General features: G+C 38.2%; 1 protein-coding gene across 1 annotated transcript; it reads left to right on the forward strand.

Moving 5' to 3' along the window:
- Positions 1 to 944: 944 nt before the first annotated feature.
- anpepa (alanyl (membrane) aminopeptidase a) lies at positions 945 to 15,925 on the forward strand. Its single transcript, XM_036584710.1, has 20 exons — positions 945 to 2,092; positions 2,789 to 2,928; positions 3,210 to 3,355; positions 6,304 to 6,424; positions 6,533 to 6,687; positions 6,922 to 7,035; positions 8,115 to 8,258; positions 8,426 to 8,491; positions 9,842 to 9,907; positions 10,057 to 10,193; positions 10,493 to 10,572; positions 10,671 to 10,804; positions 10,933 to 10,988; positions 11,115 to 11,262; positions 11,357 to 11,445; positions 11,527 to 11,631; positions 12,643 to 12,810; positions 12,901 to 13,041; positions 13,356 to 13,437; positions 15,127 to 15,925. The coding sequence occupies exons 1-20, from the start codon at positions 1,500 to 1,502 to the stop codon at positions 15,283 to 15,285; spliced, it is 2,844 nt and encodes a 947-aa protein (XP_036440603.1). The 5' UTR covers positions 945 to 1,499; the 3' UTR covers positions 15,286 to 15,925.
- Positions 15,926 to 16,085: the final 160 nt, after the last annotated feature.

The following is a 16,085-nucleotide window of genomic DNA, read 5'->3' on the forward strand; positions in this document are numbered from 1 at the left end:
CACTGAAACATTTACTAAAGTTATCAGTTGGCACTTTCTTTACTCAATCTCACCCAAAACCATGATTACACAAAGCCAGGAGTTAACATTTTGAAAGCTTTGTTAAACAATGCAAGAGCAATGTAATAAGCATAAAACATGGTCCTTGATAGCTATAGATGAAAATAATAACAATCATCTTTTGCTATTTTCCTCTATGTCTCTCCATGTTTGTCTGTTGAGAAAGTAAAATGGTCAGTCCACATTCTTGACTGTTAAAAGTAATCATGATACTGTTTAGATAGTTTAGATTAGCGGTCTGTTTCCCATTAGTTAAACAAGTTTTCATGCTTTTCTTATAAGGTCTGAAATTGAAGATATCTTGCTGAGATTTGTAACAGAAATCAGGCATTTCAGCAGATAGTCTGTTATTTGTATGCATAATGAAACATTTATTGTGTAATTCTGCATTTATTACTTTGTGCAGGAATCCAAGCAAGGATTTACAAGAAAGACCAGGAAACATTTTCCCCAAGTGAGCAAAGTACAGTGCCAAGTTAAACTTTGTTCTTGGACCATAAAGATAGAAATATCTTCAGGTAATTGTTCCAACATAAGTTTTACATGTTATCACAGGCCTTGTTTCTGTAACTTCACAGTTTTTCTGTTCTCGTCTTTTTTTGTGGTCATCTGTGACAGTTTGCCTTGGTGTCCCTGACATTGTTTTTTAGGGGAATTGAATATTCTCCATTGCTTTGTACAATACCAAGTTAATTTAACCACAAATCATGATTACACAAAAACACAGCTGCCCATGTTTTATTTGTTGTTGCCACAGCCTGGATTTCTTTTCTCTTTTCTCTTCTTTCTTGATGTTGAGAACATGCAGTACAGGGAGGGGAAAAGGAGCTAAAATCTCCTCCCCTACCACTCTCCTCACTGAAACACATGCTACCAATTGTACTTGCATGTGTAGTAAATCAGCAGTGGTGGAACACCAGGATTATGAGCTTTCTCTGGTGTAAAACCTGAGTTTGAGAAGAGCACAGGGTTCATGGCTGCCAGCATGGTCTCAAACAGCTGGATCTCTCATCTCTCAGACTTGAACTTTATCTAGCAGGGCACAGGAAGGAGTCCAGAGGGGCTACATGTGGAGACTTCTCTCGTTTCGCATGGTAGTGGATGTGCACAGTAAGGGTGGCTCCCCAAACCATGCATCTCTTCTTCTCACCAGCATCTGTTAGAAGCTTGATCATGTTTGGAGGGTAAAGCTTCCCCCTGTGAGATTCTCCTTGCCTTGGACCAGTGGGCTAAGGTGAGAGCAATGGATTAGATGCAAACCAACTTGTTCACTTGATCATCCTTGCTAGTTAATGTGTAATCCCATGGAAGGTGGTGCTTTCATGCCTTCAGCCGTGCACATTTCCTGGATTTACGAGAAGGTTCAGAGTCTAATAAAGGGCTGCAGGTTCCTTACTTAGCTTGCAGTCATTCTTCAGGGTTTCTCACAGAGGACAGCCATGGCTAAGGGAGTGTACATCTCAAAGGGCCTGGCTATTGCCACTGCGGTGGTCACAGTTTCTGCTGTCTGTGGCATTGTCTTGATGGTCGTCATGTACCAGCTGCAGATAGAAAAAGAACCACCACAGCGTCCACCAACAGTTGCTCCTACTACACCATTTCCAACGGGACCTCCACCAAGTCTGAGACTTCCTGACAGTCTGGTTCCGGAGAGCTATGAGATCTTCCTTCAGCCGTACCTCTATGTGGAGCTGCCCAATGCCACGGACCAAACTCCTTTTTTCAAAGGAAACTCAACAGTGAGGTTCCAGTGTGTGAAAAACACCAAGAGTATCTTTCTTCATGTCCTGCAGCTCAATGTAACCAAAGTTGTCGTGACTCATTCTTTCACGGGAAAGAATATAGGAGTCGAGGGAACCACACTGCACGAGAACGAGTCAAACTTTTTTGAGATCCGGCTGAAGGATGTGTTGATAGGAAATGGGAGCTATTATGATCTTTTCACCGAATTTGAAGGGGAACTCTTGGATGATTTGGCTGGTCTTTACATGAGCCAATACTCTAAGAATATAAGTGACGACAAAGAGAAAAGGTAAGGGTATTTTGTCAATTTTAAGTCCTTGCACTTCTTTGAGTTCCCACATACCGTGAGTGCTTGTGTGCCTATTAGAAACAACTCACGTGATTAATTTGAATTATTGTTGAAGAAGCTGAAAAATCTTCATTTGTGAATCTTGCACCATTTGAAGCCCAAGAGATGTGCTGGTTGTTCTCCTAATGTCATGTTATCCCTGCAAAGCTTACAGCTTTTGCCATCCACAGCCTGGTAGATTAAACATCTCCCTGTGAATGAAGTGCAAGATCATTTCTCAGAAACTTAATTCATTGCAATGAATTCTTGCAGTTGCATGTACGTCTCCTTTAAGACAATCTTGTGCGAATAGAGCTCTGAAACTCACAAATTCCCTCCAAATATCGGATTACTGAAGGCCATCTCTTGTCTGGAGCAGTATTTGTGTTCTCTACCGGAAAGTGTTTATTGTAAAAAGAGCCCCCAGCCCAGCCCCTTGCCACTTTAATAACTTGTCTTTTTCACCTTTCCCCATGGACGTTTTTTTTTTCGGCTGTGCTGTTTGCAGTACGTCTAAACAGCGCAACATTTATTCTGGATAGCATGTGATTGTATGATGACTGATATGTAATTATTCTCTGGAATGTCTGGATTTCCTGTCTATGTTTTTTGTGCATCTGTGTGTTTACTGTTTTATGTAAATACCTTTCCCAACAGATTCCTCGTCGCAAGCCAGATGCAGCCCACAGACGCGAGGAAAGTATTTCCTTGCTTTGATGAGCCAGCTATGAAAGCAGTGTTCAATGTCACCATTATCCACAGGAGTGACACCGAAGCTCAGTCAAATTCCAGGATGGGTAAAGCAGTTGTTCATGGGCCTTTACTCATTCACACAGCTGTCTTTGTAGTGATAGTCGAAATAATGTAGTGTAGGCAGCTGTAATGCCTGCAACCCTGTTAATGTAGAACAGTTCAAACAATTTACATGGTCAGTCTTGCTCTGATAAATTCAAACTTTGATTTGATGTATGATTATAGTTTGATTATAAAGCAAGCAAGATGAACACAACCTTTACATCTAATAACAACAAGCTGTCAACAGACAGCATTTGAAATATTTATGTTTTCTATTTAACAGAGAAGAAGATTTTTGTGGATATTGATGGAGAGCAATGGGTAGCTACTAAATTTGTCCCGACCCCACGCATGTCGACATATCTCCTGGCTTTCACAGTAAATGGATTTAAAAGTGAAGACATTGACTATGGTCACACGAAAATAAAGGTCTGTTATTTTACATTATTATTATTATTATTATTATTATTATTATTATTAGACTGTAAAACGTGCAAAAGGGCATTGATTTGGAGTGTTTTTTTGCTTTGGATTGTTCCATTTTAAGGCATTTATTTGAGTTGAATAAAGCCAGTTCTTTATTATTTGTTACTACATGAAGTAGTTTTCTTAGGTTAAACTGACAAACCATTTAAACAGTGTATTCTTCTTCTTCTTCTTCTTTTATTATTATTATTGTTATGTTATTATTATTATTATTATTATTATTATTGTTTGTTGTTGTTGTTGTTGTTGTTGGGTTTATTTAAATTTCTATCAGAGAATTAAACATAGAAGTATATGGATCATTTTGCCAAATTGGTTCGAAGTCAGAGTTGAAAACACATTTCGGACTTTCAACTGACTTGCACTTTGGACTAAAATCTTGTTGCCTCGAGTGACTCAATACCTTAATTATGATTGTTTTATTAAAACAAGTGATTGAACATTCCATTTTGTCACTAATAAAACAATCTTCTACTGAAACAGTACCAAATGTTTCAGTAGTGACTGTTTCGGACATGACAATTTTAGCAACTTTTGAGCAGAACTCAAAAAGGCCAGTATTTGACTAGCAAACACAGCTTTGAACATCAATCATCATAATAATCAAAAATTATGTACATTTTTTTTTATTATTTAAATGCAACAAATACTAAAACTTGGTGTTACGGTAGTGACATGAAAGCGTTGGAGAGCATTTTCTGAAGTTTTTTTTTTAATGATTTATAACTTAAAACTAAACTAAAATCATTTAAATCAATCTAAATCATTCAACTTTAAAATAAATAAAAAGGAAGCAAAAAATAAATATATATTTCAATGATTATTTTCACAAGTTGAAATTTAGGGGTTAGGGTTTGGGACAGACACCTCCCGATTGAAAGTACCCTATAAACGATGATTTAGCTTATTACAATCTCTGTTGAACCACAGTTTGAATTAATTAGGTAGAATGGTTCATATGTGTACAAACCGGATTCCAAAAAAGTTGGGACACTAAACAAATTGTGAATAAAAACTGAATGCAATGATGTGGAGGTGCCAACATCTAATATTTTATTCAGAATAGAACACAAATCACAGATCAAAAGTTTAAACTGAGAGAATGTATCATTTTAAGGGAAAAATATGTTGTTTCAAAATTTCATGGCATCAACAAATCCCAAAAAAGTTGGGACAAGGCCATTTTTACCACTGTGTGGCATCCCCCCTTCTTCTTACAACACTCAACAGACGTCTGGGGACAGAGGAGACCAGTTTCTCAAGTTTAGAAATAGGAATGCTCTCCCATTCATGTCTAATACAGGCCTCTAACTGTTCAATCGTCTTGGGCCTTCTTTGTCGCACCTTCCTCTTTATGATGCGCCAAATGTTCTCTATAGGTGAAAGATCTGGACTGCAGGCTGGCCATTTCAGTACCCGGATCCTTCTCCTACGTAGCCATGATGTTGTGATTGCTGCAGAATGTGGTCTGGCATTATCTTGTTGAAAAATGCAGGGTCTTCCCTGAAAGAGATGACGTCTAGATGGGAGCATATGTTGTTCTAGAACCTGAACATAGTTCTCTGCATTAATGGTGCCTTTCCAGACATGCAAGCTGCCCATGCCACAAGCACTCATGCAACCCCATACCATCAGTGATGCAGGCTTCTGAACGGAGCGTTGATAACAACTTGGGTTATCCTTGTCCTCTCTGGTCCGGATGACATGGCGTCCCAGTGTTCCATAAAGAACTTCAAATCGTGACTCATCTGACCACAGAACAGTCTTCCATTTTGCCACACTCCATTTTAAAAGACCCCTGGCCCAGTGCAAACGTCTGAGCTTGTGGAGCTTGCTTAGAAATGGCTTCCTCTTTGCACTGTAGAGTTTCAGCTGGCAACGGCGGATGGCACGGTGGATTGTGTTCACTGACAATGCTTTCTGGAAGTATTCCTGAGCCCATTCTGTTATTTCCTTGACAGTGGCATTCCTGTTTGAGGTGCAGTGACGTTTAAGGGCCCGGAGATCACAAGCATCCAGTAGAGTTTTACGGCCTTGACCCTTACGCACAGCGATTGTTCCAGATTCTTTGAATCTTTTGATGATGTTATGCACGGTTGATGATGATAACTTAAAAGTCTTTGCTATTTTACGCCGGGTAACACCATTCTGGTATTGCTGCACTATCTTTCTGCGCAACAATGGTGGAATTGGTGATCCTCTTACCATCTTGGCTTCAGAGAGACACTGACACTCTGAGAAGCTCTTTTTATACCCAATCATGTTGTCAATTGACCTAATTAGTGTTAATTGGTCTTCCAGCTGTTCGTTATATGCTCAATTTCCTTTTTCCAGCCACTTATTGCTACTTGTCCCAACTTTTTTGGGATTTGTTGATGCCATGAAATTTTGAAACAACATATTTTTCCCTTAAAATGATACATTCTCTCAGTTTAAACTTTTGATCTGTGATTTGTGTTCTATTCTGAATAAAATATTAGATGTTGGCACCTCCACATCATTGCATTCAGTTTTTATTCACAATTTGTTTAGTGTCCCAACTTTTTTGGAATCCGGTTTGTATGTACAGGAAGTGTTGCCATCATTACAATGTTGCTTGAAAGCCTTGTTTATCCAGAACTATTCTGCCTTTGGTAACTGAAGTTTTCGGAGCAAGTGTTGTTCTGTACCACTGTTTGTTACTGTGGAAATTTCATTAGCGCTTGCATGTCAGTCTTGATTCTGAATCCTTATAAACAGCACATTTGCACATTAATGTACTGGCATTAATAAATGGTTTTATTCAGATCACATTATGATGATTTAGGTACAGTTCAAGCTAGCTTTAGATCAGTTAAAATTAAGATCTCTGGGTTTCAAATATTCATTTTCTTACTACTGTGTGTTCTAAGACATTTGCCCGACCTGAGGCTGTGGATGCTGGACACGCAAAGTATGCTTCGGAAATCACCCCAAAGATTCTGAAGTTCTATGAGGACAGGTTCAATTTAAGTTATCCATTATTCAAACTAGGTGGGTCAAAAAGAAAATGTTCATGTGATGATATTTTAAAAATGATATCTTTGAGTGACTTTTTATTAGAAAAAAACTAAATCATATCCTGTATGTTTATATACACAGATCAGATCGCACTTCCAGACTTTGGCGCAGGTGCTATGGAAAACTGGGGTCTGATAATGTATCGTGAGACTGCCCTACTGTATGATGAACATGCGTCATCTACCTCCAATAAAGAATGGATTGCCACTGTGATAGCTCACGAACTGGCTCATCAGGTACAACTGGTCATGCTTTATTCATGTCTAATTTAATCTGGTTTAATTTGAAAAAATCTCAGAAGGGCTAAGATAATAAGATAAAGTCATAAATCCATTTGATTCATGAGTTCTGCCTCTATGTGTACAGTAGCACATGATTATGACTTTATAACATTGCAAACACAGTGCTGAGTTTTGAATTTGGCCTCCAGTGGAATGATCCATTCATAATCCTCTGTGCTGTGTTTCCAGTGGTTTGGAAACCTGGTCACAATGAAATGGTGGAATAACTTGTGGCTGAATGAGGGATTTGCAACATACATGTCATACCTTGGAGTGGACCATGTTGAGCCCGACTGGAATATAGTAGGTCAAAAATAAAATTATTTGAATTGAGAATCTTTGTAAATTGTAATTCACCGTGAAAGGCCATATATTGCACTACAAATGGCAACTGGGCCTCTCTCACATAACACAGTTTTGTGCTTAGCCAGCTAACTTTAGGCTTTGTTTGATTAAAACCTAGATGTTCTGTCTCACCACATACTGCTCATGTACTGATTGTGAAGTGTGCAGTATGTGACTACCAAGAATTATCTAGATGGCGTACTGCTCTGGCCAAATATTCCAGCATGTAGCCCGTACGGAGTCAACTCTTGGAATCAACATCATTAATTCCCATCACTTGGAATCAGAATCGGAGTTGACCCCAAAATTTCTAGAATCGTACAGCCCCATTTTATGTAGAATGGTTTCTTTTTGACTCACGATTGGCTCTTTGTTATAAATGTCACGCATTTATATACACACATACATAAATTTATCCTAGCTTGAGCATCCAAACCTGGGTTTAACCGAGGACGTTATTAACCACTCACACAAAATGAGTTTGTTAGGTTTTGTGAATTTAGAATTTAGTCAGGAATATTATCTAAGCTGATCATGCTTCATGATACAGCCCCCTGAGTTTGTTCAGGTTCAGATGTCCTTTTCCAGTTATGTCTTTTGGGTACCTCTCTTCAATTCAGCTAATGGTGGGTGAAATGAATTTACTGCAATATGTTACTTTACAATACATTTCCCTGAATTAGGTATCGCATGTGTTGGCGGTACATCTATAACTCTACAAGCTTAATTAAATCATTAAACGTAGATATTTACTCCAATTGTAGAGAGACTGTAAATAATAGCTGGTGTGTCACATTGTCAAATTAAAACTACAACAAACCGCTGATTGGATGTTAGCTCTTTATGCCGTTATCTTAATTTTTTTTTTTCCGCAATACTATTTTGCTGTTGCAATGTGCTCCAGCTAAATACTGATACTCACTCTTCAACTGTCTTAATATTACATTTCCTCCAAATTGCCCATCCCTAATTTCAGCTCTCACCCACAGCCTGAAATCTAAGAGCTTACATGTGTGGCTTTATCCTGTTATTTCCAGAGAGATCTTATTGTTCTGAAAGAAATCCAGCCTGCCATGGAGGTGGATTCTCTAAACTCGTCACACCCTCTCAGCTCCACAGAGGCTGAAGTCCAGACCCCCTCTGATATCGCCAATCTCTTCGACGGTATCAGTTACAGCAAGGTTGGCTTGATGTTTCCCCACAGCCCATCCATTTGATAATGTTCATATTTATTGATGTTAATTACAGTTTATATATATGTAATGAAACTGTTTAATAGTGTTATGAAAGAAAGGCAAAGATCATTTCTCTGTTTCTTGATGAGAAATTTATCCTGTTCTCGTCACAGGGTGCAGCTGTGCTAAGAATGCTGTCTGCTTACATTGGAGAGTCAAATTTTTTTGCCGGTCTTAAGGTGAGTAGAGGCATGCTGATAGCAAGTGTAGTTTACTTTTACAGCTGGACAATACTGGACAATTTTTTTTAGGTTTTTAAAATAAATATTGTGATACTTCAAAGACAAAATAGGAAAACCATAGGTATTCAAAGGGAGTTTGTACACCCCCTTCACTGCTGTAACACATATATTCCACTCTTCTGTCAAGGTTTTCCGCTAGATTTTGGAACATAGCTGCTGGATTAGGTCCATTCAGCAACAAGACCGTTAGTGAGGTCAGTTACTGTTGTTGGGGAATAAGACCTCGGTCACAGTCAGTGTTCCAATTGATCCTAAAGGAGTTAGATGAGCCGCGACCCAGAAGAATAAGCGGTTTAGATGATGGATGGATGGATGGAGTTAGATGAGGTTAAGGTCAGGTCTTTGTGCAAGCCAGTCAGGTTCACACTAAACTCAGCAAATCGTTTCTTTATGGAGCTTGCTGTGAACACGGGGACTTTGCCATGATGAAATAGGCAGTAGTGAACCAGGACTGTTAGAGTTAGGCCCGCAATTCAGTCCATGAGTATCAAAACTCTGTCAAAACAAAAGGTAAAAAACACCTCTAAGATAATGCTAACGTCTGCCAGCGGCCGTATGGGATTCTAGTAGTTTGTTAGCATTAAACTAACAGTGATTTCCACAAACAATTTTGGCACTTCTAGATTAAACAGGAAATGTCCTTCCTTAAAATGTTGCCACAAAGTTGAAAGGACAAAATTCTTTAGAATGTCATTTTGTGATGTCCCTCACCAAGGGAACTAAAGGACCCCAGACCAATATTCCTCCTCCATAAAACTTTACAGTTTGAACTATGCATTAGGGCAGGCAGCAATCTTCTGACATCCACCAAACACAGATTTATCTGACAGACTGCCCAGATTGGTGAAGCGTGAGTCAACAGTCCAGAAAACATGTTTACACTCCTTCAGAGTCCAATGATGGCATGTTTTACACCATTCCAGCCAACACTTGGCATTGCACATGGTGATCTTAAGCTGTGCTACTTGCGTGATTCCAAAAAACAGTTTCTGTGCTGACAGAACTCAGTTTAGTAATTAACTTTTATTAAAATTACTATGTTCATGTGAATGCCTTGACTCATCAAAACGATACACTGTGCAGTCCTACTATTTACACGTATATGTGACTATATATACAGTTATATGTGACGGAAATGAATAGCTCAAATATTATTGTTGTTAATTGCTGCTATTTTTCACTTTCGCTACTGCCTGTGCTTGCATTTGAGATGTATTCATATTCATATTCTGTCACATAATTATGCGTATGCTTATTATCATGCTTATTATGCTTATTATGTTTTAGAGGTATCTCCAGATGTACAAGTACACAAATGCTGAGTATGCAGACCTATGGAAATGCATGGAAGAGGTAAATGTGCATGTGGCTGTTTGATAAATACAAAATGCAAAAAGAGGGATTTAGGGTGATAAAAGGCACAGCATACTGATTTGTAACATTGCAGTGTGCGTGCTATCATGACTAATCATACACTAATGCACTGATCATACTCTAACCAGGCTTCCATTTACAATGACATACAAAGCATCATGAAGGGATGGACAGAGCAAGTGGGTTACCCAGTCATCACCATAAACACTACCTCTGGAGACATCTCTCAGGAGCGGTTCGTTTTAAATCAAACAGGGGGCTACGGGTGAGTTCCATGCCATAAAGGGCACTCTTTCTTGTACCTAGATCTGACATTCAAAGTGCAGTCCTGAAACTTTATGGGATGACTCCAAATGACCGACCAGATGAAATTCAATGCTGGTTTCACTGCAGGACATGGGGAGTTCAAAACAGAGGCTCTGTGGGCCACTTTAATTTCCTCCTTTGGTGTTGTTTATAGACATAGGCATGTCCTTGTTGTGGATTGTGGTTTTCAGCTCAGTTCATTGGTTTATCAAGTGACAGATGGCTCAAGAATGTCCTATTCTTCTGTGTTCCCTATAGGCTTATATGGGAGGTTCCAATTAAATATATGAAATCTGATCTCACAGTAGGGGATGAGTTATTTAAAGAAAAAGGACCAGGTAAGATGCAGTTCATAAACTCCCAGTTTAATAAAATAATGGAAATTGATTAACTGAATCTTTTGCAAAGGTATGAGTGCCATTTGTTTTCTCTATAGTCAGAAAGCCTGATTATTTGCTTAAACCTGGTATATGGCTCCTGGTCAACATCAACTGCACTGGTTATTATCGTGTGAACTATGATGAAGACAACTGGAATAAGCTTATTGATCAGCTGGAGACCAATCATCATGTGAGTATTTGTTAAACACTTTTATAATATTGGTTGAAATTAGATGTCTTTAAGAAAGTGGTCAGTCAAAAAGAAAGTTCATTTCTGTCCCATTCGACAATATGACTTTGAATGTCTTTTTTTCTTAGGTTATCCCACTCATCAATCGGGGCCAGCTAATTGATGATGCATTTAACCTTGCGAGGTATGTTTATGTATTCCTTTTCTCTAATACTATATGTTTGACAAGGATGCTTCATTTTTTTTAACAATCACACATTCTAAAGTTAGGAGAACTATACCATATACTACTATTATGTGCTTTTTAAAGGGCCAAATACGTCAACGTCACTCTGCCACTGAAAACCACCAAGTATCTTATCAATGAGACAGAATACTTTCCATGGGAGTCGGCTCTGAACAACCTACAATTTTTCATCCTTATGTTTGACCGCTCTGAGGTCTACGGTCCCATGCAGGTGAGTCAAATTAACACGAAGAACTGGTGAAATATGTGACGTGTAATCAACAGAGGTGCTTATTATTCCTTTTACTCTAATTTTCTGCATGCAGAAATACCTACAGAAGCAAGTCAGTCCGCTGTACAATTACTTTCAAGAGTACACTGAGAACGCAACCATTCCAGAGAAACTCACTGATCAGTAAGCTCCTATTTGGTTTGTCTGTTATCCATTAATGTGTTAGGTGCATTGTGTTTAGTCTTACTGTTCATCTTTCTCCAGGTATAATCAGATAAATGCTATATCAGTGGCATGCAGCAATGATGTTCCCAAGTGCACAAAAATGGCAACTAAGCTTTTCCAGGAGTGGAAAAATGGCACCAACCGGTGAGTTGATATTTTTGTGTTTATATACTTAAAACAGTTTTAATTCATTTTTACATGACCATCTTCCAACCTCTTCTTATCCCTTAGAGTTAAACATGCTGTATTTGTTCCTGTGCCTTTAAGACTGATATATGATAAATTACCTCTTTACTCAATCAAAACGCATTCTGGGCTGAAACACTCCTTATAACTTGTGTGAATAGACAGTGCTAAACTGTCGAGTCTACCTAATAAGCAACATAAGCAGCAGCTGTTATAACAATAATTTAGACACCTTGTAGTGTCTAAATTATTGTTGTTAGCTCCTCATTGTTACCCCACCTCCAAAAAAAAATCCCACTTAGGGCCCCCAAAGGATCCTGTTGACAGATATTAGCGCTACTGTTTTTGGCAACCGTGAAACAACACTAACCACAAAAATGGAGCTTGACTTGGCACAGTTCTCTTACTCTCAATTTCAAAACAGGAGTTCTGTAATCTGAAACAGTTTTTGTAATGTGCTAATTGGAAGGAGAGTGAAAATGAAATATCTGAAGATATTTCTCACAGGGCAGTGCAATTTCTGTCCACTTGAGTGGCATTTGCAAAGTTGAATGAGCCGACTTAACTAGCCCACTTTACTGCTGTTTGTTTGGATCTTTTTAATTCTTATTTTAATGCTAAAGTGAACATCCAAGCTATGATGGTTTGATCTAGGCTATTTGAAGTAATTTGAAGAAATTACACAAGACACTTTATCCTGTACGAATAGGCCAGTTGAATTCCTTACCAATTACATCGAGGACCTCCTATGGTAAAACCTAATGCAGCTCAAATAGGGCATTAGTTTCACTACTTACCATATGAGGACTGTATAGACTGGGGAGTGAAGGGTATGGTTTGAAACTTTAACAATGTTCACATACAATATCACACCATTTTGAACCCTTTAATGTGCTATCAACATGACTGTGGCAACATGATTCTTTATACTACTCCTTCTTACCAACTGACTTGTCTTTTCCAACACAGGATTCCACCGAACTTGAAGTCCACCGTCTACTGCAGTGCCATAGCATCTGGAGATGAAGACGACTGGGATTTTGCGTGGAAACAGTACGAAGCAGCCACGATTGCCACAGACAAAGATAAACTGAGATATGCACTCTCCTGCACCAGGAAAATATGGCTCTTGAACAGGTAGAAGCACTGTCGATTTCTCTGGTCCATCTTAGTAAGCAGGGGCTACCATTCATTCATCTCTTATAATTCAAATTCTTCCCCACCCAGATACCTTGAGTACACTCTAGACCCTACAAAGATAAGGAAGATGGATGTTGTCTCTACCATAAACCACATTGCCAGAAATGTAGCCGGACAAGCCCCTGCCTGGGATTTCATCCGGGCCCACTGGACCCAGATAAGCCAAGAGTAAGTTGAGGGGTCATTCTGTTCATGAACTACACTGCTAAATGACACATGCATATGTAATCATTCAAACAAATGAAAACAATGAAGTCAAAGGCCCCAGGATTTCGTCTATTTGTCATCTGTTTGCGAGTTAAGCAGTGAAGTCATGGGTTATATAAGAGGGACCAAAGATCAGGAGCAATTCAGGGATTGAAGGTTGAGTTCAGTGGTTAATGATGAGCCCTTAATGGTTGTATGTAGTTTGTCCCTTGGTTGCTAAGCAATATAATTCTACATTCTCAGTACAATTGACTAACTCTCATTTCCTTCAACAGCTACGGAGGTGGGCTCATGTCTGTTGGCAGCTTGATTGATCAAGTGACGGAGAGGTTCTCCTCAGAATTTGAGCTCCAACAGGTGAACTTCTCATGAACCTCAACTGGCAGCCAGCTCATGAACCTCCATTTAGTGTCTAAATTCATTTAGACATATAACTTTATAGGCCCACACTTCAGTTCCTCACTCTCATAACTACATAACTTACTTATTAGTTTCAATAGCAGTCACTGAATATTTCACTGAATAATTGAAGATTAACAACCAGTGATCAAATTATAAAAAGGTGCATGGTGGGTTCAAACAGTGGGGGTCAGGCAAAGGAGACTTGGTTAAGTATTGTAGCTGTAGCAGGAAAAAGCTTTCATACCATGATTAAAATGCCCATTTGTTAATATACATCAGTGCAAGTGTAATGCTTTAAGGCTACCTACATAGAGACTTCATAATGTGTTTGAGCAGTAAATAATGTATGTAGAAAACAATACTTGAGTATTTATGCACAGCTTATTCCACTAATCGTAAGATGATACAAGATATTTTATGAAGTAAAAAACATTGTATTGACATAAGGGCATTTATTTGTTAAGTTGGAGAGAAATTTTTCCTTAGTAGAAATTTGCAATCAAAATATTTAACCCTTAAGTTTGTGGCTGTCAGAAAGCATAGAACTGATATATGGTGTTCTTAACAAAGTGTTGCATTACTTGGGAAATCTGTTTCATAAGAGAGTTATGAATGTAACAAATGTCGGTCACGTTAGTTTATGGCCCCTTATTGTTAATGTATTTACTTCATAAAACGTCATGAGCTACTAATGGTATAAACAGTACTACTGCTTTATAAATATGTTATTCAGTGCTTAGGCATATGTCATGAAGTCCTTAGGCAGGTAGCCTTCAAATAAATTATTAACCGACAAACTTCTGTCTGTAATTCTACAAATATTACATTTTTGACTTTTTTAATAATTCACTTAATGGATGCTTCCACCAATTTTTCTAAATGTCCACATATATCAGTCATTGAGATGTAAACATTGTCATTCTTTGTGGTTTGATGTGAAATTGTTAATTGTAGAGAAACATACCGACTTTTATTTACTATCCAAAACAACCAGTGAGCCTGCACGTCTCTTCTGAGCGTTTATATGTAATGTTTATAATGTTGAAAAAATAAGTTTTCTTTGGGGACCATTTTGCCTTACAATGCACTGCATGTAAAAATACGTTTTAGGCCAAAATCTTATCCCAAAACCATTGTCAAACAATGTCTCAGGCATCAGACAGCGTGTATGTAATCATTTAAAGTAATAACTTTCTGTGAGGTAGCTTTTAGAGGCTTTCAATGGTTAAGATTTGTGATCTTTGAACAATTCAGAGTCTGTAGTTTTCCCTAGAATTAAGCATTTCACATCAAACCACTCTGAACAATTTTGTTTACATCTTAACCACTTCATTATGCATAATTTTTGAAAAATATGTGGAAGTCCCCTTTAACAACATTAATCCAACAAGGAGGATGGAGTTGTAAAAAGGGGATGTTTGTTGTCTTTTCTCACAGGGGGCATGCCCCCTGCATCCCCCCTCTAGTGGAGCCCTGTTTATGAGTGAATAATAAACCAGCAGAGAGGTTGAATGGAGGACAGTGAGAGCTTGTGACAGTAAGAGGTTCAGCTGGTTGCCATTAGGTCTCTTATACTGTAATGACGTTGTTTTCCGGCCCAGAGCATATGAGCTCATCCACACATCTCTCATTGTCTCTGTCCAGCTGAAGCAGTTCCAAAGAGACTACGATGAAGATGGCATGGGGCCGGCCACGCGAGCTTTGGAGCAGGCTATTGAGAGGACTGAGGCCAACATTCAGTGGGTGACGGAGAACAAACAGACTGTGTTGAACTGGTTCCTCAGAGAGTCCCAGGATCACTGAGTGTTTGCAGATCTGCATAACCCTGAGCACGCACAGCAGAGCCAGCACAATGAAAAACAGATGTAGAGCCATGGCATAGTGATGGAGACAACATCCTGTGTTTCGCAATGTTTTTTTTTGGTTTTCCCTCAACCACCAAAGACTCAGTTTCATAAGGAAATCTCATTATGTTGAATGCAAGAGAAAGACTACGTGCCTTTTTTTAATGAGTGCAATATAATGGAAAATTCATTTCCCTAAATGTCATATAATTATTTAAACAAATACATATTTCAGCCTTTGTCAGGATATAAAATTTAAGCTAACAGTAAAATGTATTCCCCTTATGGTGCATCTATGAATTTAGGCTTAATTTATCGCTTATATCAGAACTTAGTACATATTTATCACTAAAACCCAGCCTTGTTTACATAGATGAAATGCCACTTATTCAGGCATATTAAGCACTTTTTTCTTTTTAAAATGCAGTATATTAATAGCTGTGTATTTTGTAAATATAGAAATTGATATAATTGAGACAAAAAATATATTTCATGTATAAAATCTATTTTTTATTTTTTAAGTAAAAGAAAATAACTTTTGTGAATCATTTTCCATTGTCATGAGTCTCTCTTTATAATAAATGCATTATTAATTATTAAATTGCATCATCATGTTTAAATCGTGCCTTAGTGCAATAAGAAACTTGAAATAAGACTTCATTTGAGAGTAGATGTGTTATTAAAAAAAGAGATAAGGAGACATTGATTGTTCCCCTGAAGCTTCTGCTCATAACTAGCTTATGACTTCAAACACCATAA

This window comes from Colossoma macropomum, unplaced genomic scaffold (assembly GCF_904425465.1).
Source record: "Colossoma macropomum unplaced genomic scaffold, Colossoma_macropomum, whole genome shotgun sequence".
NCBI lineage: Eukaryota > Metazoa > Chordata > Actinopteri > Characiformes > Serrasalmidae > Colossoma > Colossoma macropomum.

What these genes read in the sequence shown, in the direction of transcription:
- anpepa (XM_036584710.1), top strand. Translation starts at nt 1,500, where the DNA reads ATGGCTAAGGGAGTGTACATCTCAAAGGGCCTGGCTATTGCCACTGCG. An exon ending in ATGGTCACACGAAAATAAAG is followed by an intron (nt 3,356 to 6,303) that starts GTCTGTTATTTT and finishes GTGTGTTCTAAG; the next exon opens with ACATTTGCCCGACCTGAGGC. An exon ending in TGGACCCAGATAAGCCAAGA is followed by an intron (nt 13,042 to 13,355) that starts GTAAGTTGAGGG and finishes TTCCTTCAACAG; the next exon opens with CTACGGAGGTGGGCTCATGT.